This window comes from Neodiprion virginianus, chromosome 3 (genome assembly GCF_021901495.1).
Source record: "Neodiprion virginianus isolate iyNeoVirg1 chromosome 3, iyNeoVirg1.1, whole genome shotgun sequence".
Classification (NCBI taxonomy): domain Eukaryota; kingdom Metazoa; phylum Arthropoda; class Insecta; order Hymenoptera; family Diprionidae; genus Neodiprion; species Neodiprion virginianus.
This window is the reverse complement of record NC_060879.1, coordinates 21,696,689-21,722,636: the sequence shown is the minus strand read 5'-3', so window position 1 is coordinate 21,722,636 and position 25,948 is coordinate 21,696,689. Positions and strand designations below refer to the sequence as shown.

Below are 25,948 nucleotides of genomic sequence, written 5' to 3'. Positions count from 1 at the left end.
GACTTCCAGGACAAGCGCTCCGTAGTTTCTGCGCTCAAGGTCAACTACCTGGTGAAACTTAACATCCAGGACATGCGCTCCGTGGTTCCTGCGCTCCAGGTCCGCTACATGGTGAAACTTGACTTCAGGGAGAGGACGAGGAGGATGAGGAGGTTGAGGAAGACGGGGAGAACAAGGAGGAGATCGTTGCAGGTGATTTAAGCTGGTTGGCGGTCGTTAGATTTGTGCACGGTAAGTATAAAATTTTTGTAATATTTAATGGCAATTGTAATTATATTTTATCGAAAATTTTGTAAACTTGTCATGTTTACATTGAATTATTGCAATTCATTTTTCGCGCGAGCACAAATTCAGTAGCTATAAATGCGCGAATGAAATTTATTATATTATTATTTAATTAATCAATTATAGTAATGCTTACAGAATATTTTTGATGTGTTCTTATAGTGAAAACATTTATCACTATTCAAAGTATAACCCGAGGTGGTTATCGGTGGTTGTTGGAGGTGGTTGGCGGTGGTTGGAGGTCGTCGGAGGTGGACGAGGAGGAGGACAAGGATTTTTGCTCGGTGAGGTTAACATTTTTATAATATTATATGTCAATTGTGATTATATTTCATCTAAAATTTTTCAAACTTGTCATGTTTACAATAAATTATTTCAATTCACTTTTCGCATATATTCAAATTCATTAGCTGTCAATGCGCTAAGAAAATTTCTATGATTTCTTATAAGTATCTCACAATCTTCTTAGTAGAATGTGTCAATGATAAAATTATATTAATCCTTACACGATATTTCTGATGTGTTCTGATTTTCAATATTGATATTTATTGATATTCCAGGTATAAACCGAGGTGGTAAGCGGTGGTCGTTGGAGGTAGTTGGCAGTGGTTGGAGGTGGTCGAGCTGGACGAGGAGGTGGACGAGGAGGACGAGGATTGATGCTCGGTGAGTGTGAGATTTTTATGATATTTGATGAAGTAGGATCAGGAGTAGGAATAGGAGTAGGATCAAAAGGAGGAGTGGGAGTAGGATCAGAATGGGATCAGGAGTGGGAGTAGGAGGAGAAGTAGGATAAGAAGTAGGAGTAGGAGTGTTAGGAGTTGGAGTTCCCAACTCAACCCAACCCAACCCAATTGGTCCGCTTACTCTACCCTACCCTACCCTTCCCACCCCTACCCTCCTCCCATACTTCTACTCCTACTCCTGCTCCTACTTCTACTTCAATTTTACTCCTACTTCTACTACGATCTTACTCCAACTCCTGATCCTACTCCTATTCTTACTCTCACTCTTGAACCTACTCCTGATCCTACTTCTATTCCTACTCCTACTCCTAATTCTGAATATGAATGTTATGGGATATATAGACTGCGTGTCGAATTGTATCCCATATCGAAACGAACAATTCTTTTATTGTCATATTATACCCGATTATAGTAGATAATCTAGTATGTTTCCTAGCAAATTATAAAATTTATAGTTTGCATCACGTAATAATCATAAATTAATCAGGTATATCAATGTCGTACAATGGACCGCATATACATTTACACTTTTTGGTCTCTGCATCATTATTGCATATGATCTATTTTTATTCATGATCTATGTATACATTCTTCTCTCGGGTACCTATACTTTAATTAAATCACTGTTTGGCTACGAATTTTGAATGTTATTAGTTCTCATTATTAATTTCTTGTATCGCCGACAAGTCGGTAGGTACACTCAGGCCAAGTACTGGCTTGGGCCTAACATTGCGAAGACTGTGTTACTCGGAAGGTGAATGCAGCCAGCATCTTGTCGAAATCGGAAACTCTGTGATGTTCTACGATAAGTTCTCAACTCTACCATTGGATTATCTCACGGAGCAATTTACGGATGTCACATCTAAGCCCATGAGGACAACTGTCTTTATATTCTTCATCCGATAGTGAGGCTAACCCCTTTGTATTTTTGACGAAAATTTTCGCGATTTTGAAAAGTGCCGGAATAAATTCTTTCATGCACTATTCCGACGTGATTTTGCGAAAAAAGTCGATTGAGCGCAGTCCCAATACGCTACGTTCAACGCATCGAAAGTTACAGCCAAAAAACGATAACCTGTGTTTCCGACATTTTTCAGCGGGTGCTTTTTTCCTCGTATCTTCTCTCCTGTTGATCCCACGCTCCTTTCGCTGCGTTATCTGAGTTCCTGGGGGTCCAATTAGTCAGGAAAGGGTCTTACAAATCGAATCTGAGACCTGAAATTTTCGGTCGAAAAATAAAGAAAAAGTAAGGCTAACCCCTTTGCATTTTTGGCGAAAATTTTCCCGATTTTCAAAAGCGCTGGAATAAATTAATTGCGGCACTATTCCGACGTAATATTGCGAGAGAAATCGATTGGGCGCAGTCCCAATACGCTGCGATCAACGCATCGAAAGTTACAGCCAAAAAACAAAACCTGTGATTATATGAATCTTTACGTAATGTTTTTGATGTTTTCTTATACTGAAAATATTTATTGCTGTTCCAGGTACAACCCGAGGTGGTTATCGGTGGTTGTTCGAGGTGGTTGGCGATTGTTGGAGGTGGTCGGAGGTGGACGAGGAGGAGGACGAACGGAACTGAGTCTCAAAGCCCTGTTGACATAAAAGCAGCTATTCGATAGAAATTATAGTTTATAGTTTACACAGCCCATTGCATGATATTTCATTATAAATACGTATGTTTCAATGTATTTAGGAATAATTTATCAAATATACAGAGGTCACGTGCAAATAATATGTAAAATATAATAAATGAATTGATTCGACCGCAGTTTGATGTCTTCATTAGAGCTTTAACAATAAATTTAAGCTTTGTTACTTCTTTTATTTTAATATGAATAATCAAAAACATTTCCGACTATTCGTGCTGTGGAAGCATGGGGATTCAACCAAATGTAGCAAAAGATTAGAAACAGTGTATGTAGAGTACGGGTATTTTTCTAATAATGCAAATAGAATAGAATACCACTTGCGAATTAGCTTTCCAGACAGAGATGAATGATGAATTTTAAGGACTGCATTATCGTTGTTGAATACTCTATGCCTCATGGGAAAAGAAAATCTGTAACGATAAAATTGATGCACCGGATCATCGTCGACTTTAACTTTTGAAATGTCCTACCATTTTCGAACACCTCTTACCTCCCCCTGCCACCTCCGACCATCAATGGCCACTTTCGACCACCCCCTATCACCTTCTGCCTACCATTTTCGAACACCTCCAACCATCCTATTTACCTATATTACTAGATTAGCTATGATATGAAAAGAGCAGAATTATTCATTTCGAAATGGGATTCTATTCGATGCGCGCTCGATATATTCCATAACATTAGTATTCATAATTATTCCAACAACTTTTCATTTGCTCTCTCGATCTTGAATTTTCATAGGCATAGAATCGAAACATTGTTTCAACTGGTCGCAAGTGAAGTATCTGCGTTGGGTGGAGGAGCAGAATTGTTTTTCGAAAAGTATTCGAATGGAAAAAAATTCAGAGTAACTGTAATACATCACGGATGCGCTAATTTTGAACGAGATGAAACGGATGCTCCGTATATGAGACAGTATTTAACGCTGCGTAGTGATTTAAAGACCTAAAAAGGTGATAGGGAGAGAAAGAACGACGCTTCTTAACACTTCGAGTGTATTTTAACACACATTTGAAAGATACGAACGAAATTTTTCATCATCCAACTGTCGCAGAACGGCAGCGTTATTAGCCGACCCGTTCACTGAAGAATACATCTTCAGTCAACGGCTGACCATCGAAGGGCCTGGCCGCTTGAGTCTGGAATCGGCAGGAGAGATAAAGTGTGTATTTCTTGTATGAAATGTGAAACCTAAAATCTTTATACATCATATCATATCATCGTACATCATACATCGTACATCATACATCATCATACATAGTATCAAAGTTTGAAACCAAAGTTTGGATGTCGGATGTTCAGAAAGTGACGTCACCAATTCAAAATCAGCTAGCCGAATTCCTCAGTCGGGAAACAACCGCGCAGTAGAGCGGACGGGTGAGAGTCGCGCTCCGCAAATTTCGAGTACCGGGTTCTCAACCTCCCGGATCTCGCGCTTCGGGTCCGCTACGTATTTCCAGTAACGGGTTCTCAACCTCCCGGATCCCGCGCTTCGGGTCCGGTACGCGGTGAAACTCGACTTCCAGGATAAGCGCTCCGTGGCTCCTCGTTCATGTTTACAATAAATTATTTCAATTCGTTTTTCGTGCAACCCCAAATTCGGTAGCTGTCAGTCCGCTAATAAAATTTCTCGACTTCCAGGATAAGCGCTCCGTGGCAACTCGTTCATGTTTACAATAAATTATTTCAATTCGTTTTTCGCGCAACCCCAAATTCGGTAGTTGTCAGTCCGCTAATAAAATTTCTCGACTTCCAGGATAAGCGCTCCGTGGCTCTTCGTTCATGTTTACAATAAATTATTTCAATTCGTTTTTCGCGCAACCCCAAATTCGGTAGCTGTCAGTCCGCTAATAAAATTTCTCGACTTCCAGGATAAGCGCTCCGTGGTTCCTGGTTCATGTTTACAATAAATTATTTCAATTCGTTTTTCGCGCAACCCCAAATTCGGTAGCTGTCAGTCCGCTAATAAAATTTCTCGACTTCCAGGATAAGCGCTCCGTGGCTCTTCGTTCATGTTTACAATAAATTATTTCAATTCGTTTTTCGCGCAACCCCAAATTCGGTAGCTGTCAGTCCGCTAATAAAATTTCTCGACTTCCAGGATAAGCGCTCCGTGGCTCCTCGTTCATGTTTACAATAAATTATTTCAATTCGTTTTTCGCGCAAGCCCAAATTCAGTAGCTGTCAGTACGCTAATAAAATATCTCGACTTCCAGGATAAGCGCTCCGTGGCTCCTCGTTCATGTTTACAATAAATTATTTCAATTCGTTTTTCGCGCAACCCCAAATTCGGTAGCTGTCAGTCCGCTAATAAAATTTCTCGACTTCCAGGATAAGCGCTCCGTGGCTCCTCGTTCATGTTTACAATAAATTATTTCAATTCGTTTTTCGCGCAAGCCCAAATTCAGTAGCTGTCAGTACGCTAATAAAATATCTCGACTTCCAGGATAAGCGCTCCGTGGCTCCTCGTTCATGTTTACAATAAATTATTTCAATTCGTTTTTCGCGCAACCCCAAATTCGGTAGCTGTCAGTCCGCTAATAAAATTTCTCGACTTCCAGGATAAGCGCTCCGTGGTTCCTGGTTCATGTTTACAATAAATTATTTCAATTCGTTTTTCGCGCAACCCCAAATTCGGTAGCTGTCAGTCCGCTAATAAAATTTCTCGACTTCCATGATAAGCGCTCCGTGGCTCTTCGTTCATGTTTACAATAAATTATTTCAATTCGTTTTTCGCGCAACCCCAAATTCGGTAGCTGTCAGTCCGCTAATAAAATATCTCGACTTCCAGGATAAGCGTTCCGTGGTTCCTCGTTCATGTTTACAATAAATTATTTCAATTCGTTTTTCGCGCAAGCCCATAATCAGTAGCTGTCAGTCCGCTAATAAAATATCTCGACTTCCAGGATAAGCGCTCCGTGGCTCCTCGTTCATGTTTACAATAAATTATTTCAATTCGTTTTTCGCGCAAGCCCATAATCAGTAGCTGTCAGTCCGCTAATAAAATATCTCGACTTCCAGGATAAGCGCTCCGTGGCTCCTCGTTCATGTTTACAATAAATTATTTCAATTCGTTTTTCGCGCAAGCCCAAATTCAGTAGCTGTCAGTACGCTAATAAAATATCTCGACTTCCAGGATAAGCGCTCCGTGGCTCCTCGTTCATGTTTACAATAAATTATTTCAATTCGTTTTTCGCGCAACCCCAAATTCGGTAGCTGTCAGTCCGCTAATAAAATTTCTCGACTTCCAGGATAAGCGCTCCGTGGTTCCTGGTTCATGTTTACAATAAATTATTTCAATTCGTTTTTCGCGCAACCCCAAATTCGGTAGCTGTCAGTCCGCTAATAAAATTTCTCGACTTCCAGGATAAGCGCTCCGTGGTTCCTGGTTCATGTTTACAATAAATTATTTCAATTCGTTTTTCGCGCAACCCCAAATTCGGTAGCTGTCAGTCCGCTAATAAAATTTCTCGACTTCCAGGATAAGCGCTCCGTGGTTCCTGGTTCATGTTTACAATAAATTATTTCAATTCGTTTTTCGCGCAACCCCAAATTCGGTAGCTGTCAGTCCGCTAATAAAATTTCTCGACTTCCAGGATAAGCGCTCCGTGGTTCCTGGTTCATGTTTACAATAAATTATTTCAATTCGTTTTTCGCGCAACCCCAAATTCGGTAGCTGTCAGTCCGCTAATAAAATTTCTCGACTTCCAGGATAAGCGCTCCGTGGCAACTCATTCATGTTTACAATAAATTATTTCAATTCGTTTTTCGCGCAAGCCCAAATTCGGTAGCTGTCAGTCCGCTAATAAAATTTCTCGACCTCCAGGATAAGCGCTCCGTGGCAACTCATTCATGTTTACAATAAATTATTTCAATTCGTTTTTCGCGCAACCCCAAATTCGGTAGCTGTCAGTCCGCTAATAAAATTTCTCGACTTCCAGGATAAGCGCTCCGTGGTTCCTGGTTCATGTTTACAATAAATTATTTCAATTCGTTTTTCGCGCAACCCCAAATTCGGTAGCTGTCAGCCCGCTAATAAAATTTCTCGACTTCCAGGATAAGCGCTCCGTGGTTCCTCGTTCATGTTTACAATAAATTATTTCAATTCGTTTTTCGCGCAACCCCAAATTCGGTAGCTGTCAGTCCGCTAATAAAATTTCTCGACTTCCAGGATAAGCGCTCCGTGGCAACTCATTCATGTTTACAATAAATTATTTCAATTCGTTTTTCGCGCAAGCCCATAATCAGTAGCTGTCAGTCCGCTAATAAAATATCTCGACTTCCAGGACAAGCGCTCCGTGGCTCTTCGTTCATGTTTACAATAAATTATTTCAATTCGTTTTTCGCGCAACCTCAAATTCGGTAGCTGTCAGTCCGCTAATAAAATTTCTCGACTTCCATGATAAGCGCTCCGTGGCTCTTCGTTCATGTTTACAATAAATTATTTCAATTCGTTTTTCGCGCAACCCCAAATTCGGTAGCTGTCAGTCCGCTAATAAAATTTCTCGACTTTCAGGATAAGCGCTCCGTGGTTCCTGGTTCATGTTTACAATAAATTATTTCAATTCGTTTTTCGCGCAACCCCAAATTCGGTAGCTGTCAGTCCGCTAATAAAATTTCTCGACTTCCAGGATAAGCGCTCCGTGGCTCCTCGTTCATGTTTACAATAAATTATTTCAATTCGTTTTTCGCGCAAGCCCAAATTCAGTAGCTGTCAGTACGCTAATAAAATATCTCGACTTCCAGGACAAGCGCTCCGTGGCTCTTCGTTCATGTTTACAATAAATTATTTCAATTCGTTTTTCGCGCAACCTCAAATTCGGTAGCTGTCAGTCCGCTAATAAAATTTCTATAACTTTATAATCTTCTCATAATCTTTCTGGTAGATTATATCGATAAAAAAATTATATCAAACCTTACACAATATTTTCGATGTGTTCTTATACTGAAAATATTTATTACTATTTAAGGTATAACCTGAGGTGGTTGAAGGTGGTCGGAGGTGGACGAGGAGGAGGACGAGTAGGACGAGGATTTGTGCTGGGTGAGTAAAACACTTTTATAATATTTGATAGCAATTGTAATTATATTTCATCTAAAATATTACAAACTTGTCACGTTTACAATAAATTATTTCAATTCATTTTTCGTGCAAGCACATATTCAGTAGCTATGAATAATCTTGTACAATTCATTATATTATTAATTAATTGATTAATTACATTATTCCTTACACAATATTTTTGATGTGTTCCTATACTAAAAATATTCATTACTATTCCAGGTATTACCCGAGGTGGTCGGAGGTGGACGAGAAGGAGGACCAGGTGGACGAGGAGGAGGACGAGGTGGACGAGGAGGAGGCGGGGTGGGTCGTGGGAGAGGACCTCTCCTCTCCTCAGAGGAGGGGAGGGGGAGGGGCAGGGAAGGGGGAGAGGCGGGCGGGTAGGGGGAAGGGAAGGGAAGGGAAGGGAAGGGAAGGGAAGGGAAGGGAAGGGAAGGGAAGGGACGGGAAGGGACGGGGCGGGGAGGGGGGGAGGGAGGGCGGGAGGGAGGGAGGGAGGGCGGGAGGGCGGGAGGGCGGGAGGGAGGGAGGGAGGGCGGGCGGGCGGGGGTGGAGAGAGTGGAGGACGGATGTCGATGCGAGCCCGTTAGAGTTCATAGAACAGTACACCCCCCCGCCCGCCCTCCCTCCCTCCCTCCCGCCCGCCCTCCCTCCCTCCCTCCCTCCCTCCCGCCCTCCCTCCCTCCCTCCCCCCTCCCCTCCCTGCCCCTTCCCTTCCCTTCCCTTCCCTTCCCTTCCCTTCCCCCTACCCGCCCACCTCTCCCCCTTCCCTGCCCCTCCCCCTCCCCTCCTCTGAGGAGAGGAGAGGTCCTCTCCCACGACCCACCCCGCCTCCTCCTCGTCCACCTCGTCCTCCTCCTCGTCCACCTGGTCCTCCTTCTCGTCCACCTCCGACCACCTCGGGTAATACCTGGAATAGTAATGAATATTTTTAGTATAGGAACACATCAAAAATATTGTGTAAGGAATAATGTAATTAATCAATTAATTAATAATATAATGAATTGTACAAGATTATTCATAGCTACTGAATATGTGCTTGCACGAAAAATGAATTGAAATAATTTATTGTAAACGTGACAAGTTTGTAATATTTTAGATGAAATATAATTACAATTGCTATCAAATATTATAAAAGTGTTTTACTCACCCAGCACAAATCCTCGTCCTACTCGTCCTCCTCCTCGTCCACCTCCGACCACCTTCAACCACCTCAGGTTATACCTTAAATAGTAATAAATATTTTCAGTATAAGAACACATCGAAAATATTGTGTAAGGTTTGATATAATTTTTTTATCGATATAATCTACCAGAAAGATTATGAGAAGATTATAAAGTTATAGAAATTTTATTAGCGGACTGACAGCTACCGAATTTGAGGTTGCGCGAAAAACGAATTGAAATAATTTATTGTAAACATGAACGAAGAGCCACGGAGCGCTTGTCCTGGAAGTCGAGATATTTTATTAGCGGACTGACAGCTACTGATTATGGGCTTGCGCGAAAAACGAATTGAAATAATTTATTGTAAACATGAACGAGGAGCCACGGAGCGCTTATCCTGGAAGTCGAGATATTTTATTAGCGGACTGACAGCTACCGAATTTGGGGTTGCGCGAAAAACGAATTGAAATAATTTATTGTAAACATGAACCAGGAACCACGGAGCGCTTATCCTGGAAGTCGAGAAATTTTATTAGCGGACTGACAGCTACCGAATTTGGGGTTGCGCGAAAAACGAATTGAAATAATTTATTGTAAACATGAACCAGGAACCACGGAGCGCTTATCCTGGAAGTCGAGAAATTTTATTAGCGGACTGACAGCTACCGAAGTTGGGGTTGCGCGAAAAACGAATTGAAATAATTTATTGTAAACATGAACCAGGAACCACGGAGCGCTTATCCTGGAAGTCGAGAAATTTTATTAGCGGACTGACAGCTACCGAATTTGGGGTTGCGCGAAAAACGAATTGAAATAATTTATTGTAAACATGAACGAAGAGCCACGGAGCGCTTATCCTGGAAGTCGAGAAATTTTATTAGCGGACTGACAGCTACCGAATTTGGGGTTGCGCGAAAAACGAATTGAAATAATTTATTGTAAACATGAACCAGGAACCACGGAGCGCTTATCCTGGAAGTCGAGAAATTTTATTAGCGGACTGACAGCTACCGAATTTGGGGTTGCGCGAAAAACGAATTGAAATTATTTATTGTAAACATGAACGAGTTGCCACGGAGCGCTTATCCTGGAAGTCGAGAAATTTTATTAGCGGACTGACAGCTACCGAATTTGGGGTTGCGCGAAAAACGAATTGAAATAATTTATTGTAAACATGAACGAGTTGCCACGGAGCGCTTATCCTGGAAGTCGAGAAATTTTATTAGCGGACTGACAGCTACCGAATTTGGGGTTGCGCGAAAAACGAATTGAAATTATTTATTGTAAACATGAACGAAGAGCCACGGAGCGCTTATCCTGGAAGTCGAGAAATTTTATTAGCGGACTGACAGCTACCGAATTTGGGGTTGCGCGAAAAACGAATTGAAATAATTTATTGTAAACATGAACGAAGAGCCACGGAGCGCTTATCCTGGAAGTCGAGAAATTTTATTAGCGGACTGACAACTACCGAATTTGGGGTTGCGCGAAAAACGAATTGAAATAATTTATTGTAAACATGAACGAGTTGCCACGGAGCGCTTATCCTGGAAGTCGAGAAATTTTATTAGCGGACTGACAGCTACCGAATTTGGGGTTGCACGAAAAACGAATTGAAATAATTTATTGTAAACATGAACGAGGAGCCACGGAGCGCTTATCCTGGAAGTCGAGTTTCACCGCGTACCGGACCCGAAGCGCGGGATCCGGGAGGTTGAGAACCCGTTACTGGAAATACGTAGCGGACCCGAAGCGCGAGATCCGGGAGGTTGAGAACCCGGTACTCGAAATTTGCGGAGCGCGACTCTCACCCGTCCGCTCTACTGCGCGGTTGTTTCCCGACTGAGGAATTCGGCTAGCTGATTTTGAATTGGTGACGTCACTTTCTGAACATCCGACATCCAAACTTTGGTTTCAAACTTTGATACTATGTATGATGATGTATGATGTACGATGTATGATGTACGATGATATGATATGATGTATAAAGATTTTAGGTTTCACATTTCATACAAGAAATACACACTTTATCTCTCCTGCCGATTCCAGACTCAAGCGGCCAGGCCCTTCGATGGTCAGCCGTTGACTGAAGATGTATTCTTCAGTGAACGGGTCGGCTAATAACGCTGCCGTTCTGCGACAGTTGGATGATGAAAAATTTCGTTCGTATCTTTCAAATGTGTGTTAAAATACACTCGAAGTGTTAAGAAGCGTCGTTCTTTCTCTCCCTATCACCTTTTTAGGTCTTTAAATCACTACGCAGCGTTAAATACTGTCTCATATACGGAGCATCCGTTTCATCTCGTTCAAAATTAGCGCATCCGTGATGTATTACAGTTACTCTGAATTTTTTTCCATTCGAATACTTTTCGAAAAACAATTCTGCTCCTCCACCCAACGCAGATACTTCACTTGCGACCAGTTGAAACAATGTTTCGATTCTATGCCTATGAAAATTCAAGATCGAGAGAGCAAATGAAAAGTTGTTGGAATAATTATGAATACTAATGTTATGGAATATATCGAGCGCGCATCGAATAGAATCCCATTTCGAAATGAATAATTCTGCTCTTTTCATATCATAGCTAATCTAGTAATATAGGTAAATAGGATGGTTGGAGGTGTTCGAAAATGGTAGGCAGAAGGTGATAGGGGGTGGTCGAAAGTGGCCATTGATGGTCGGAGGTGGCAGGGGGAGGTAAGAGGTGTTCGAAAATGGTAGGACATTTCAAAAGTTAAAGTCGACGATGATCCGGTGCATCAATTTTATCGTTACAGATTTTCTTTTCCCATGAGGCATAGAGTATTCAACAACGATAATGCAGTCCTTAAAATTCATCATTCATCTCTGTCTGGAAAGCTAATTCGCAAGTGGTATTCTATTCTATTTGCATTATTAGAAAAATACCCGTACTCTACATACACTGTTTCTAATCTTTTGCTACATTTGGTTGAATCCCCATGCTTCCACAGCACGAATAGTCGGAAATGTTTTTGATTATTCATATTAAAATAAAAGAAGTAACAAAGCTTAAATTTATTGTTAAAGCTCTAATGAAGACATCAAACTGCGGTCGAATCAATTCATTTATTATATTTTACATATTATTTGCACGTGACCTCTGTATATTTGATAAATTATTCCTAAATACATTGAAACATACGTATTTATAATGAAATATCATGCAATGGGCTGTGTAAACTATAAACTATAATTTCTATCGAATAGCTGCTTTTATGTCAACAGGGCTTTGAGACTCAGTTCCGTTCGTCCTCCTCCTCGTCCACCTCCGACCACCTCCAACAATCGCCAACCACCTCGAACAACCACCGATAACCACCTCGGGTTGTACCTGGAACAGCAATAAATATTTTCAGTATAAGAAAACATCAAAAACATTACGTAAAGATTCATATAATCACAGGTTTTGTTTTTTGGCTGTAACTTTCGATGCGTTGATCGCAGCGTATTGGAACTGCCCCCAATCGATTTTTGCCGGAAAATTACGTCGGAATAGTGCCACAATTAATTTGTTCCAGCACTTTTCAAAATCGCGAAAATTTTCGTCATAAATGCAAAGGGGTTAGCCTTACTTTTTCTTCATTTTTCGACCGAAAATTTCAGGTCTCAGATTCGATTTGTAAGACCCTTTCCTGACTAATTGGACCCCCAGGAACTCAGACAACGCAGCGAAAGAAGCGTGGGATCAACAGGAGAGAAGATACGAGGAAAAAAGCACCTGCTGAAAAATGTCGAAAACACAGGTCATCGTTTTTTGGCTGTAACTTTCGATGCGTTGATCGCAGCGTATTGGGACTGCGCCCAATAGATTTATCTCGCAAAATTACATCGGAATAGTGCATGAAAGAATTTATCCCGGCACTTTTCAAAATCGCGAAAATTTCCGCCAAAAATACAAATACAAAGCCTTACTTTTTTTTCATTTTTGGAGCCGAAAGTTTTTGGTCTCAGATTCGATTCGAATGACTCTTACCTGACCAATCGGACCCTCAGGAACTCAAAAAACGCAGCGAAAAGAGCGTAGGACCAACAGGAGAAAAATAGCGAGCGAAAAAGCACCTGCTGAAAAATGTCGAAAACACAGGTTCTTGTTTTTTGGCTGTAACTTTCGATGCGTTGGACGCAGCGTATTGGGACTGCGCCCAATCGATCTCTCTTGCAAAATTACGTCGGAATAGTGCATGAAAGCATTTATCCCGGCACTTTTCAAAATCGCGAAAATTTTCGCCAAAAATACAAAGGGGTTAGCCTTACTTTTTTTCATTTTTGGAGCCGAAAATTTTTGTTCTCAGATTCGATTCGAATTACCCTTACCTGACTAATTGGACCCTCAGGAACTCAAAAAACGCAGCGAAAAGAGCGTAGGACCAACAGGAAGATGTACTCTTCAGTTAACGGGTTAGCTAATAACGCTGCCGTTCTGCGACAGTTGGATGATAAAAGTTTTTGCTCGTACCTTTCAAATGTGAGTTAGAATACACTCGAAGTTTTAAGAAGCTTCGTTCTATCTCTCCCCGTAAAAAAAAAAAAAAGAAAAATCGCCGACAATCACCTTTTCAGGTCTTTAAATCAGGACGCTGCGTTAAATACTGTCTCATATACGGAGCATCCGTTTCATCTCGATCAAAATTAGCGCGTCCGTGATGTATTACAGCTACTCTGAATTATTTTCCATACGAACACTTTACGAAAAACAATTCTGCTTTCCTACCCAACGTAGATACAACACTTGCGAATAAACTAAGCTGAAACAGTGTTGGATTCTATGCCTACGAAAATTCAATATCGAGAGAACAAATGAGAAGTTGTTGGAATAATTACGAATATTAATGTTGTGGAATACATCGAGCGCGTGTCGAATAGAATCCCATTTCGAAATGAATAATTGTTCTATTTTCATATTATAGACGTATTATTGTAGATAATCTAGTTTGTCGCCTGGAAAATTATAAAATTTACAATATGCATCATGTATTACTCGTAAATGGATCATATATATGAATATCGTACATGGATCTCTCAGAATTGGGGGTCGACTTATACTCGTAATAAACCGGTATGACGCTACAAATAGAGAAAGGTGGCAGGTGTTTTAATTGAATAAGCGGTGAACAGCTGTAGATTTTCTTAGTTTTATTCAGTTGTACTCAAGATGTGTCATACAATAATGTATGAATAAACATTGTTCATTCAGACAAAGAAATGACTAAATAAAATAATTCAATTTTCCTACGACATAGCAACTCTCTGATCGCTATTTTTTTTTTTTTTGTTTTTTTTTTTTTTTTTTTGTTTTTTTAATCTTTGTCCGCATTGTGACAATTAGCATGTGTTCAAACTTCGAAACGCATTCGTATACGAACTCATCTGAAGAACTGACAGTTATCCAGCATAATCTTGAAACTCTGTCACTTCTCAGAAATTCATTTATAAGGGCCATTCCACATTTTTGGAATGAATACTGAAGTGTGAGTTATGGTCCGTGCCTCACTCGGCTCACTTAAGAATTAATAGAACACGATAGAACATTGATGTTTTAAATAATATATAAAGTGTCTAAATTCATTAGAGAACATATTTTTGTTCTACTAACAACATGAGGGGGGAAAAAAGGAAAATAAAGAAATAAAAAAAACGTGTCAATTTCAAATGGGTTTCCAATGGATAAAATTGGCCGAGCGTCAAACTGGCAAGTCTTGGTTACTGACCGACCGGAATCAACGATGTTACGTTAGTTTTAGATAAATCACAGATCAAGTGTTGTCAGTTATGCCAAACCTCCCAAATAACGGTCGATTTCTGCGCAGCATACGGCCAGCAGCTAAGTTAATTAATATCAATTATAACTTCCGTATCCGTTACTGCGACCGGAATCAAATCGTTTGTGTGATCCAGAAAAATTGTTTTCTCTACCACGGCCACCTCCGTAGCCCCAACGATCTGAAACACAAGTGAAAGAATAAATGAATAAATAAACAAATATATAACGAAATCAACTACTCGATGCAGAAACAAAATGAGATTTTACTCTTAGTATTGCAATACTAACTTCTTCCTCCATAGCCTCCGCCGCCGCCACCCCGCGAAGCCATCTCGGTGAGTTTGGGATTTATGACTTGGTTGGCTTCTTGGAGAACGTTGACCAAGTCTTTAGCCTGTCGGCTGTTTTGTGGTGTGAAGAAGGCGTAGCTGGTGCCTGTGCTTTGAGAACGTCCAGTTCTGCCGATTCTATGAATGTAGTCTTCAGAAGATGACGGGTAGTCGAAATTGATCACGTACTTAACGTCGTCAACATCTAAAGAATTCATTTAATTGTAATCAATCTCAATACATTGAAATTCCCTGCACTAGTTGTTTGACAAAGTGAAATGTACGGTTATTATCATTTCTTCATTTCGAAATAAATCAAACAAGCAGGTTGAGAGTGTTGTTTATTAAGCAGCAGACATAATACATACTCGACAACAGACATGACAAAAGCCATCATGTTATCATCAGGTGCCGAATGAAAATGCAACATATAAGCTTTCAATTTTAATTACTTTTTCTTTCTGTCAAAGTAACGTCAAGTGATAGCTATAAATATGCAATCAAAAATTTTATGTTTGCAAACGAAAAAAAATCTATTTAAAAATAATTATAAAATACGACTCAGGAGTATGAAAAAAAAAATATTACACAAGATAATTACATCTTAAACTAACGCGAAGTAATAAACCACGTACGGAATTTACAGAAAAATTGACATTCAGCTGTAATTCACACATATCATTCACACTGCATAGACATGACATCTCGACGCCTGATACATTTTGGGAATTTTTTTTAACACGTATGATTTGTTTATTACTTTTTACTTTTGCCATGTCCATGTGAGTGAGCAGGATACTCATAATACTTCGGGCCTTAACGATGGACAGATACTTGAAAATAGTCAACGACAGTCATGCTATATTTGCAACAAGATATCAGCAATTACTTTTTCAGATTGCACAAAAATAGTGCCAATGTTCAGAACAAAATTAAACACTCAGGTTTTCAGTACAAAACCTTATTAGATTTTAAAATGAGCCTAAATCGAGATGTTAAAAAAAAAAAAAAAAATAGTAAAATCGAAATTTATGCGAGTCGTTGAATTAAAATTTCCATTTATAAAATGTATCTGCCTCAGATATAGAACCCAATTAGTAGGTAAAACTTGATAAGTGTGAATGTGTGTTAAGCTGCATTGTGAAAATACAAACCCGTAAAATGTTGAACATTGCATTCGGCATCCCTGCGCATTCGGCGTCGCTCTGGTATTACTCTTGAATGCAAGTGTTCAAATCACAAATTTCTTGTCCTACATATTTCCACAGAGTAGCGATAGTAGCAAAATCAATAGTTTGTTGTCTCGCGTTGGCTGAACGTTGGCTACTCCAGAGAGCTTATCTCTGTTGGTTCTACCGCAGGTAGGTAAAACTCAATTGATACGTAGCCAGCCAGCACGATTTCGCCCGCGCACCACCACTCTCAATACTCGCGTGTGGTACACAGGCAGTAAGTACACAGAGGCACATTACGTACAATTATTACACAATCGACATTGTGCAAGTACGTCATCTATATATTTAGTTGCATATATAGCTCTAGAGCACAGACAGTGAGTGAGTTACAGTCAGTTTTGTTTCTTTGCTTTTTTTTCGTTCAATGTACACTCAAAACAATCTGTGCACCATGTGCCTCTGAAACAAAAGGGACAACCAGACTGATTAACATAAATTCCCAGATGCTCACTCTTATAATTAAAATATTCTATTGTTATATTTAACCAAGTATACAAAAACAATATTCGCAAACCAAATGTTCTAAGTAATACTTTTCTCAATCTGACCCAAGGCCGTTCAAAACAGTCTTAGCTTGAAGAGCTAATATGTTGCGCAGATAGACGTTCTTAGATAGATTGCATAAAGTGATCAATCACGTATTTCTCGTAAGTCATTGATTGACAAGAAAGTGATGTGGTACCTACTGAACCCCGAGAACCAAGTGAAGGTTGAGAAAATTATTGTAAACCTGGTAGATTTAATGTACCTGGCAAGTATGAATCAGCGCCAATGAGGATCTCAATTGAATTTACTACTCGGAGATTACATGAGTATAGCTAGCCCAAGAAAAATTGATTTTAGTTGATTAAGTAACTATGGGTGCATTATAGATACTAACATTATCAATTAATATTTAATAATCAATCCTATAGGAGAGCCTTTTCACCATCCTAGAGTTCAATTCGGTTTACACACTTATATATTTTAACTAATGATTATGGAGGGTAGAGGTAAGAATAATTATCGCATATCGGTTTTGAACTGAAAAAGTGTCCGCCAAAAAACAGCAAATAGTAATTCAATAAGTCACCAGAATGGCGCTCATAAGCAATAGGGGTCACAATCAGATTGGCGCTTAGCAATTACGATTCAATGTGATTGGTACTTTGTGGAACCTTTACTGCAGTAATGCCATCTCAATTTGCCTCTACTTTACAGACACTTCCGATACACAGAAATAGTCCTCCTTACCTCTACCCTCCATAGTAATGATAAAATCCTCATTCGAACATTGTTCACCTGCCATTTCCATTGAGGAATAGTGCACCCGTTAATAAAAGTTTGAAATATCTGTAAAATATTACTCCAAATACTAAACAGTGAGGCATCACTTCATATAACCAGTCTGTGCTACTTCGCCACCCGCTAACCCTATTCAAATAATAGTTTCGCTCTCTAGTCTGTGTTGTGGTACAACGAACTTAAACGCATGTAAGAAAATATGCACGCTATCAGTTTACCTAAAATTACGGAATCAGTGTATTCGAAATAATTACTTTGAACAACTTACCTAGACCACGAGCAGCAACGTCTGTTGCTACGAGTATGGACCCCTTCTTGTTTCGGAATTCTGTAAAGAAAAAAATTTATTGAAATTGAAGCAATGTTATCCCACGAGCTAAAAATATAACGAATGTTGCGAATTATGGAATTAGAATATTTAGAAAGCAGTCAGTGATTGTTTGGACTCAAATGATGAAATGAAACTAAGATTAATTACCTCTGAGAACATAATCACGTTCTTGTTGAGATTTGTCACCATGCATGCAAACTGCTGGCCATCCATAGCGGCGAATGCTTCTGGTGATATTTTCTACTTTCTTTTTAGTCTCTACGAAAATGATGGTTTTTCCACCGTCGTCGTTGACATTGCCGATCTCTTGTAACAAGCTACCCAATCTGGAATGAGTGATAAAACAATATTAATTATTAAGAGTAATCCACCATTCATGGAAATCCACATGTTGATTTCCGAGTATATTCAGTTCTTCTTAGAGGTATTTATAATGGTGTGTGTATAAAAATCACAGCAGTTCATCAACTCTTTTCATCATTAAATTTCGGAACTTCGTATAATTTATATTTCTAAAGGATTATAACGAGAAACTCACTTGGTTTCCTTTTCATGCTCCTGACATACGTCGATTATTTGTAGAATATTGTGGTTAGCAGATAGAGTGAGGGATCCGATGTTCAGCTGTGTGTAGTCGGTGAGATATTCTTCAGCAAGGTTGCGCACTTCTTTTGGCCATGTGGCTGACCACATAAGAACCTGCCTGTCTGGTCTGATCTGTTCAATGATTTTTCTGATCTGAGGTTCAAAACCCATGTCAAGCATTCTGTCAGCTTCGTCTAATACCAAGTAAGTGCATCTGCGTAGATTCGTAGTTCCTCTCTCAAGAAAATCGATCAATCGACCTGGAGTAGCAATACAGATCTCAACTCCACGCTCTAGATCTCTCGCCTGGCCTCCCTTGGGTGCCCCACCAAAGATGCAGGTGTTTCGAACATAAGAAAGAGACCCAAAGTCGCTTGCGACAGTTTGAATTTGCTGGGCAAGTTCTCTGGTTGGTGCGAGGATCAGCGCAATTGGTCCATCGCCTCGATTTAGGGGCTGCTGATTGTTGATATGAACAATAGCAGGCAAAATGTATCCAAGAGTTTTTCCTGATCCCGTTTGAGCAATGCCTACCATATTGCGTCCAGACATAGCAATAGGCCAGCCCTGAGCTTGGATGGCAGTTGGCTCGGAAAATCCCTGTTTCCTGATTCCAGTCATGACATAATCTGGGAAATTACCCTCCTCAAAGAATTGGATGGGGTTCGGCAGAGCATCGCCTTTCAGTGTGATCTGCTTATCTGCTCTATAAGCTTCAACTTCGCGTGGGTGACGGTTCTGCACATTTACATGCGGCACATAAAAGTCTTTCTTGAATGGCTTCAGGTTTTCGTAGTCCCAGTTTGGCTTTCTTAAACTGCCCCCTCCACCGCCGCCGCGACCTCCACGACTTCCGCCACCACCTCCACGGCTACTGAAACGCCCACTACTACCTCCACTTCCACCACCGCTACTGCTGCCATAACCAGATCTCTGACTGCTTCCCCCACGGCCTCCGCTACTACGGTATCCACCTGAAGATCCTCCGTAAGTCCTGAACAGTGACGATACATTTGTTTATATTCGAATCAGCAAGAGTAAGACGCAATAATTTAGTTTCAAGATTATTTTGTAGTGAACATTGAGGATGGGATCCAGACGTCAAAGTGTGGACACCGAAGGCATAGCTCACTCTTGTTTAATGTACCTCCCATAAGCATTCATGCTCTACCGAGATACAAAGTAGAGTCATGCCAAAATGAGAGGATAAACACATGTTAAATTGAATTGGTATAATCCCCATAAGGTTGAACTTGATAGAGTTAATATAACGATAGTTTTTAATAACATCACTGCTTTACAATTTTAGAATTATTTTGAAGCACTCAAGGAGATAGCAGAACTCCGCTAAGTACAGTGATACTTTTTGTAAGTAATAAAATCTCTTCAAATTTTTTCAAATGATGAGGCTTATGATCGTGCTGGTGGATTGGCTTGACAAAGTATGAAAAAACTAACCATAATTACAGCAGATTCTCAATCAATTGAAGGTTACAATAGGCTACTGTTATTTTAATTGCATGTTCTTTATATTTTCACATCTATTTTCAAACGTTTTTGAACCAACCAACAAACACAATTGCAGACACTATCATTTCTCAAAGTGCGAAACGATCTAATTGGCCTGCAAAAAATCGTAAAATACAGTCTGACATTGAATAATCAAGGCAGTGATACAATATGAACTTTCAAAATCCAAGAATTACTTTCTTAAACAATAATTAAAAATATAGAAACTGGAATCATTTTTTCTTCAGTTAAATCATTTATTTTCAGGGCTAATTTTAGTCAATCTTTGGTTTTTGTCTCTCTCTACACCGAGCGGGTTATAATAAGGAAAGACTGATTCCCGGACTTTTTTGTATTTGTGGAATTCCTTCACTATTTCGTGTTTCTCTGTCTATCGCGATTTTTTGTATGCACATATGATGTGAAACTGCATCAAGTCTTACCTACAAACACAGCTCAGTCAATTTTAAGTTTACTAAAGCTTAGACGCCATTGTACAGTTTCATGTCAGTCAGAAAACGTGATTTGAATTCAACGTCTGAAATTTACTACGTGCAATTGACAATTAAAATTTTGGATTTGAAGTAAAACGATTATAACAAGAAAATTTATTGAAGTAGATTGACAGAAAAGCATTCAAGAACAATATTTATCCAAGTACTTCACTTGCGATAATATTCAATTCAACGTTCCTGACTGGATCATTAAAATTTCTTAACACATTAACGACCGGTAGCCTATTAATAGGCTTTTCGTCGCCAACGCTTACCGACCGGTAGCCGATTAATAGGCTCTTTAGCGGCCGGTCGGACGTGCGTATACTGTTGAAACGCTAGCGGTCGGTAAAGTGTAAAGTCTACCAACGATAAAATAACGAGTCATGTAACCTATGTGTAGAACTAATCATTTATTTAATATAGTTGTAATTGGTTGAAAGCCTTAGCTTAATTTCAAGAAAATCATATCAATGAATATGTAGATTGAGACAAGGTAGCGCAAGTCGTGGTACGTGTGTACAACGAAGTGAAAGAATGAACTGACGAAAAAAAAAATCGAAAAAATTGGTCCGTATTCAATTTTATTCTAGACAGTTAAATCATGAGCCGCCATTTTCTATACTTAGCAACACAGTTCTACAAGTTACGAAAAGGACGCCATTTTGCGACAGTCACGCGTTGGCAAATTTTCATCGAGGTTAATACCGTGATAAATAATTAACGCGTCCGCATCCTTGATGCCGGACTTCTGACGTAACCGTCCGTCTGTCGCGATACTGGCATGTGTATGCATGGTGATCGATAAGTACGCGTGTGCGCTCTTTACACGTGCCATCCGCGAGCACACAAAGCCAGACATGAAATACCTATGGCGGGGACACAGATTTCAATATCCGGTGGGAAAAAAAAAAAACTGGATAAATAGCGACTGATGCATATATCCGAACAGATAGAACGCAAATAATATATTAGTGAATACTCACATGATAGTTTAATAAAGTGAACTGCTTCCTTTGTCCCCGGTAATGATGTTGGTGCAACTTTTTTCTCTGCAAGTGTAGCTTGCTTTGCTTTCGTTAGCTCGGCGATTGATATTCTGGAAATGATTAAGAAAACAAAAAAGGAATGATAAATCAATAACAATGATCCAAATTGTTCATGGATATGTAAAATCGTCGCTACACACAGTAAGATATATTCCGAATCAACGACTACCAAAATGTTTAATGAGTTGGAGAACAAGAAAAATGTGACTTACCTCTGCCGTAGCTAGGGACGGAAAGAACGGGCTAGGCAGATGCCGGAAGTGAGTCACCCGGCTACGGGAAAATCGAAGTAGAGGTGGTGAACGGGTGAAGGAAGGGAGCCACCGGCGTGCGCAGAGACAGCGAACTGCGAATCCCTGGCCATCTGCGCAACCGTTAGCCGCACCAAGCGCAACACATATTGATTCACGTGGGAGGATAGGACATAGAAGTAAAAGGATAGAGTACTGAAAGCGGCTCTGAAAGTATGCAGCCTGTAGAAGGCACAGAGGGCACAGAGCTTATATACTTGGAGCTGCTTGGAGTAAGTATCCGGTTAGAGGCTTGCAAGATTGAGACAACTGTCAGCGGAGATGCGCTATCTCTCTCGCACTCAGCCTATCAGGGTGTACAGCATAGAAATAGCCTATTCCAAACTATTATCATTTACATGCCGTTGAGACGGGTTCACTGATCATCTAACCTTAGATCTGTGTACCCATGTAGGAATAAAGATTATAAGGATACACGATCTCTTCGAATGAATAGATTTTGAGAATCGCCAAGATCAAAGAATTTTTAAATTCTCGGAAAATACAAGAAACGCTGACTGAAGATATATGATGACTGATCGGACTTTTCGTAATCTAAAATGGATGGGATAAATTCTTTCTGTATGATCTAAGGATAAATTCATCGTCAAGCAGTGCCCTCTGCGTCCTATGTTGCACGCGTAACTTAATCCAGCAAGCGGTCGGTACGTAAAGACAAGAACTGATGTTACCATCGCTCGCTGCGTGTGCCCAGATAATGCAGAGTCGAATATTATTATGCCTATGGAATGTCGAACGGAAACAGACTAAAATTCTCATATAACCCTGTCTGGACGCCGCATACTTTTCAACTACGCAAATTCATTTAGACAAATTCAGCAATGTCAATCTAACTCCATCGGATCGAAAAAAATAATGTTACCTACATTGATGCACAATAAACATGCACCAGGTTTACTGTTAACAGAGTTAGAAACCTTTTCTTGATTTAATTAAAGGATGGAGATACATACTTGTTCCTATGTAATATGTTCCTTATGTAATTGCTGTACATATTTTTATTACTTGACTCGTATCGTTAACTGAAGACAATAATAATATGTATCTTCAGTCAATGCTCATCTTCATTCTGAAAGAAAATGCAGCTGACATGTAAAAATAGTTTCTTAACTGACGTTAGATTTCCGTGGTCTTTGAAAATACAGTTTATTTTCAGTGGAAAACTAAGACCTTTCTACACAAAAAAATACATGTAAATATTTTTTGGAAATTAGCTAAGACTCGATTGTTACTAATGTTTGAGTCCATGCTGTAACAAGCCCCGATAGATCTCAGGCAATCGTTATCACAAATGTAATTAAAATAAATTTAAAGATGATCAAGGTTCCTTTTTTCGACTTCTACTCATATTATCTGGTTGGATTGCGACTCTGTCCGCTGACCCCCCCCCCCCCCCCAGCCCAAGATTGTTCAAAATTTTATTATGAAGCGGCCTAGATTATAATCACTCATAATTGTCCACTTTATTATACATTTATGGCAGTGCCCGTGTTGACTGAAGGAATTACGAATTTGTAAATACGTATTTCCGACAAAGTCGATACCATTTTATGCATAATTTTAGCACTTTTCCGGTAACCCCTAATAATAATATTACCCAGAAGATACAATTGCGTGATAATACTGTTTATAGGATATCAGAAACTAACGACTGATATTATCTGAAGATGGATTTTTCGGATTCTTAATAATCAAATTCTCATCAATTATCTACGATATATCTGTCAAAAAAACACAGATGAAAGATTGTAAGACCTTTCAGAAGTTTCAAGAAGTTTCCAACAATCCATTGGTCTTTTCTGAGACAAGATTCTCATCTATTGAAGTATTTCTGTAGATACCCGCAAACGGAGTTAACGAATTTTGCAGAATTGGGTAAAAGAAGTATTTTTCGAAGTGAAGAGGAGACATTAGTAGAACGTTAATGAGTTACATGATATATGTTCAAATTACAAGGAACTTGTTAGAAATGTATGTGATAGCTTAGTAAAAATCCAAGAAAAATGTATTTACGTGGAATTCACTCTGACTAAACTAGAGAAATCCGAAGGTATTACGATTCCACGTGCGTTACTCATTATCGAAGCATGAATTTTATTGACAATGACTTCAATTTACGCAAGAACAAAATTGTCATTTAAAAAACTACAATATGTTAGTATTTGACCAGTGAAAATAAGTTCACTTATGCTCGTTTCCACACCACCGCAAGCGGTAGAGCGTTCGGCGCGTTTTTTTTTACGTGGTATCCCCAGTAGGCCTACTCCACGGAGAATAGTTGCAAGATCGATCTTACGTTCTTCGAAACATTGCAAATGAGTTTTTTCCACATGTTAATTATGGCAAATTGTTTTGCCCAATTGATTTGTACTCGGGTATATTAGCAGTTTGTTTGAAATTTTTCAGTTCATATAACCCGCTGACTATTTATTATCGATGAAAGATGACTGTTTTAATGATGGATGAAAGATGGTTGTTTTAATTATGGATGAAGGGTGATTGTTTGTATCTTATATGCGGTTGACTTCGGATGTTCGCGCACAGGTTTTTATTCTAAGGTACGAGATAATCAGAATCATGGAAAACCTGGTGAATACGCAAAATAATCAACAACTAAACCAAGATCGAAAACACGAATCGCTGTAAGACGTTGGCATTCATTTATCGGATGACGATGCAGATATCTTTGAAGCAATGGAAACAAATCAGAGTAGAATAAGCACAACGATCAAATTACGACAAAGCTGAACAATTCTACAGTGAAATACAAACCGAAAATGACCTATGAGCGACTCGATAAAGAAATCTCTGACACTAAAACGATCGCAATAGAAAAAATGTAAAGCAATTTTTTGAAAGAACTACAGCTGAATAAATTTTACTACACTTTGTGATCATGATAATTCTGAACTACATCGCTAAATCTATGTATCGATGAAAACAATATGACTAACCCTGAATCAGACCTAAACCAGACCTGAGCCTAAAAACTGAAACATTAATTTTTGCGTATAGTCAATAAAATTCAGTTACCTGGAAGAGAAGTGAATATAGTTAGTGACGTATGTCGATACAAACAAAAGTATACTTAGCTTACATAAGTGAAAAATATAACAGACAAAAAAAGGGACGGAGTAATTAGCTGAAAGAGTCAAAAAGTTTGATTAGCTGAAACAGACAAATGATTTAATTAGCTGAAACAGACAAGAGATTTGATTAACTGAAACAAACTAAAAGTTTTATTAGCTGAAACAGACAAAGTTTGGTTAGCTGAAACAGACAAAAACTAATTAGCTCTGAAACAGACAAAGGTTTTATTAGCTGAAACAGACAAAGGTTTTATTAACTGAAATAGACAAAGATTTCATTAGCTGAAACAGACAAAAGCTTTATTAGCTGAAACAGACGAAGGTATGGTTCGCACAATCACATAAGTTCATACACTGACAAAAAATAGGTCGATACCAACATGATATTCGCTTTAGTATTCATTGCTTCGTTTATTAATTGTATTGATGAATAAAAACATTCTGAATTTTTTGAATCAACATCCTTTTCTGCTTTGAGTTATTAAAGTGAATATCTTTTTTGAAACATTTTATAGGTGTCAGTGTATTTGTTAATAAATCGGTTTTCCTGAATCAGAAAATAACACAATCAGTTAAACGAGTGTTTCTGTATATTTCAGATATATTTCATAAATACTTACGCTACGATTCTCCACTATCACTATGCACTACCGAGATTTTTGTTCCTGCGCGTTGAGAGCCGGTTTTCAAATGCCGCGCTTTCTCTCATAACTGAAAGGTATCGAGTCCACGCGCAAAAGGCGTCGAAGAACTTGAAAATTTTATTATTCGTCAAAAAATTGACCGAAGAGCTGAAAAATCAGTACATCGAGGAGCGCAACTTTTTTATATACTGTTTCCAAAATCAACGCGCAAAAAAACGTGTCCAATTTCTATTATTAATTTACGCGCATGAAGCTGCGTCCAATTCTCGTGATTAACCTACGCACAATAAGGCGCGACAGATTAAACTGTCAAAAAATTTGTATTTTCTGGGACTTGTCCCAAAAATTCTGTAGAAACCCAATCCGCATCAGCATCTTTTAGATATCAGAT

The 25,948-nt window shown here is 39.3% G+C and overlaps 1 protein-coding gene and 1 long non-coding RNA gene across 3 annotated transcripts; one reads left to right on the top strand and one right to left on the bottom strand.

Moving 5' to 3' along the window:
- Nucleotides 1-14,236: 14,236 nt before the first annotated feature.
- LOC124299693 (ATP-dependent RNA helicase p62-like) lies at nucleotides 14,237-21,568 on the bottom strand. 2 transcript variants are annotated; one of them, XM_046752979.1, is made up of 6 exons: nucleotides 21,451-21,568; nucleotides 18,415-19,455; nucleotides 18,024-18,202; nucleotides 17,814-17,873; nucleotides 14,986-15,231; nucleotides 14,237-14,876 (listed from the first exon to the last, which is right to left on the bottom strand). In XM_046752979.1, coding segments are annotated over exons 1-6 (1,632 nt in total). In that variant the 5' UTR covers nucleotides 21,453-21,568; the 3' UTR covers nucleotides 14,237-14,772. The 2 variants fall into 2 exon arrangements, with proteins under 2 accessions (XP_046608935.1, XP_046608936.1); XM_046752980.1 differs by lacking the exons at nucleotides 14,237-14,876; nucleotides 14,986-15,231 and adding an exon at nucleotides 16,566-16,660.
- On the top strand, nucleotides 21,525-23,142 carry LOC124299695 (uncharacterized). Its single transcript, XR_006907040.1, has 3 exons — nucleotides 21,525-21,654; nucleotides 21,737-22,036; nucleotides 22,219-23,142. It is a non-coding gene; the product is annotated as an uncharacterized LOC124299695 (long non-coding RNA).
- Nucleotides 23,143-25,948: the final 2,806 nt, after the last annotated feature.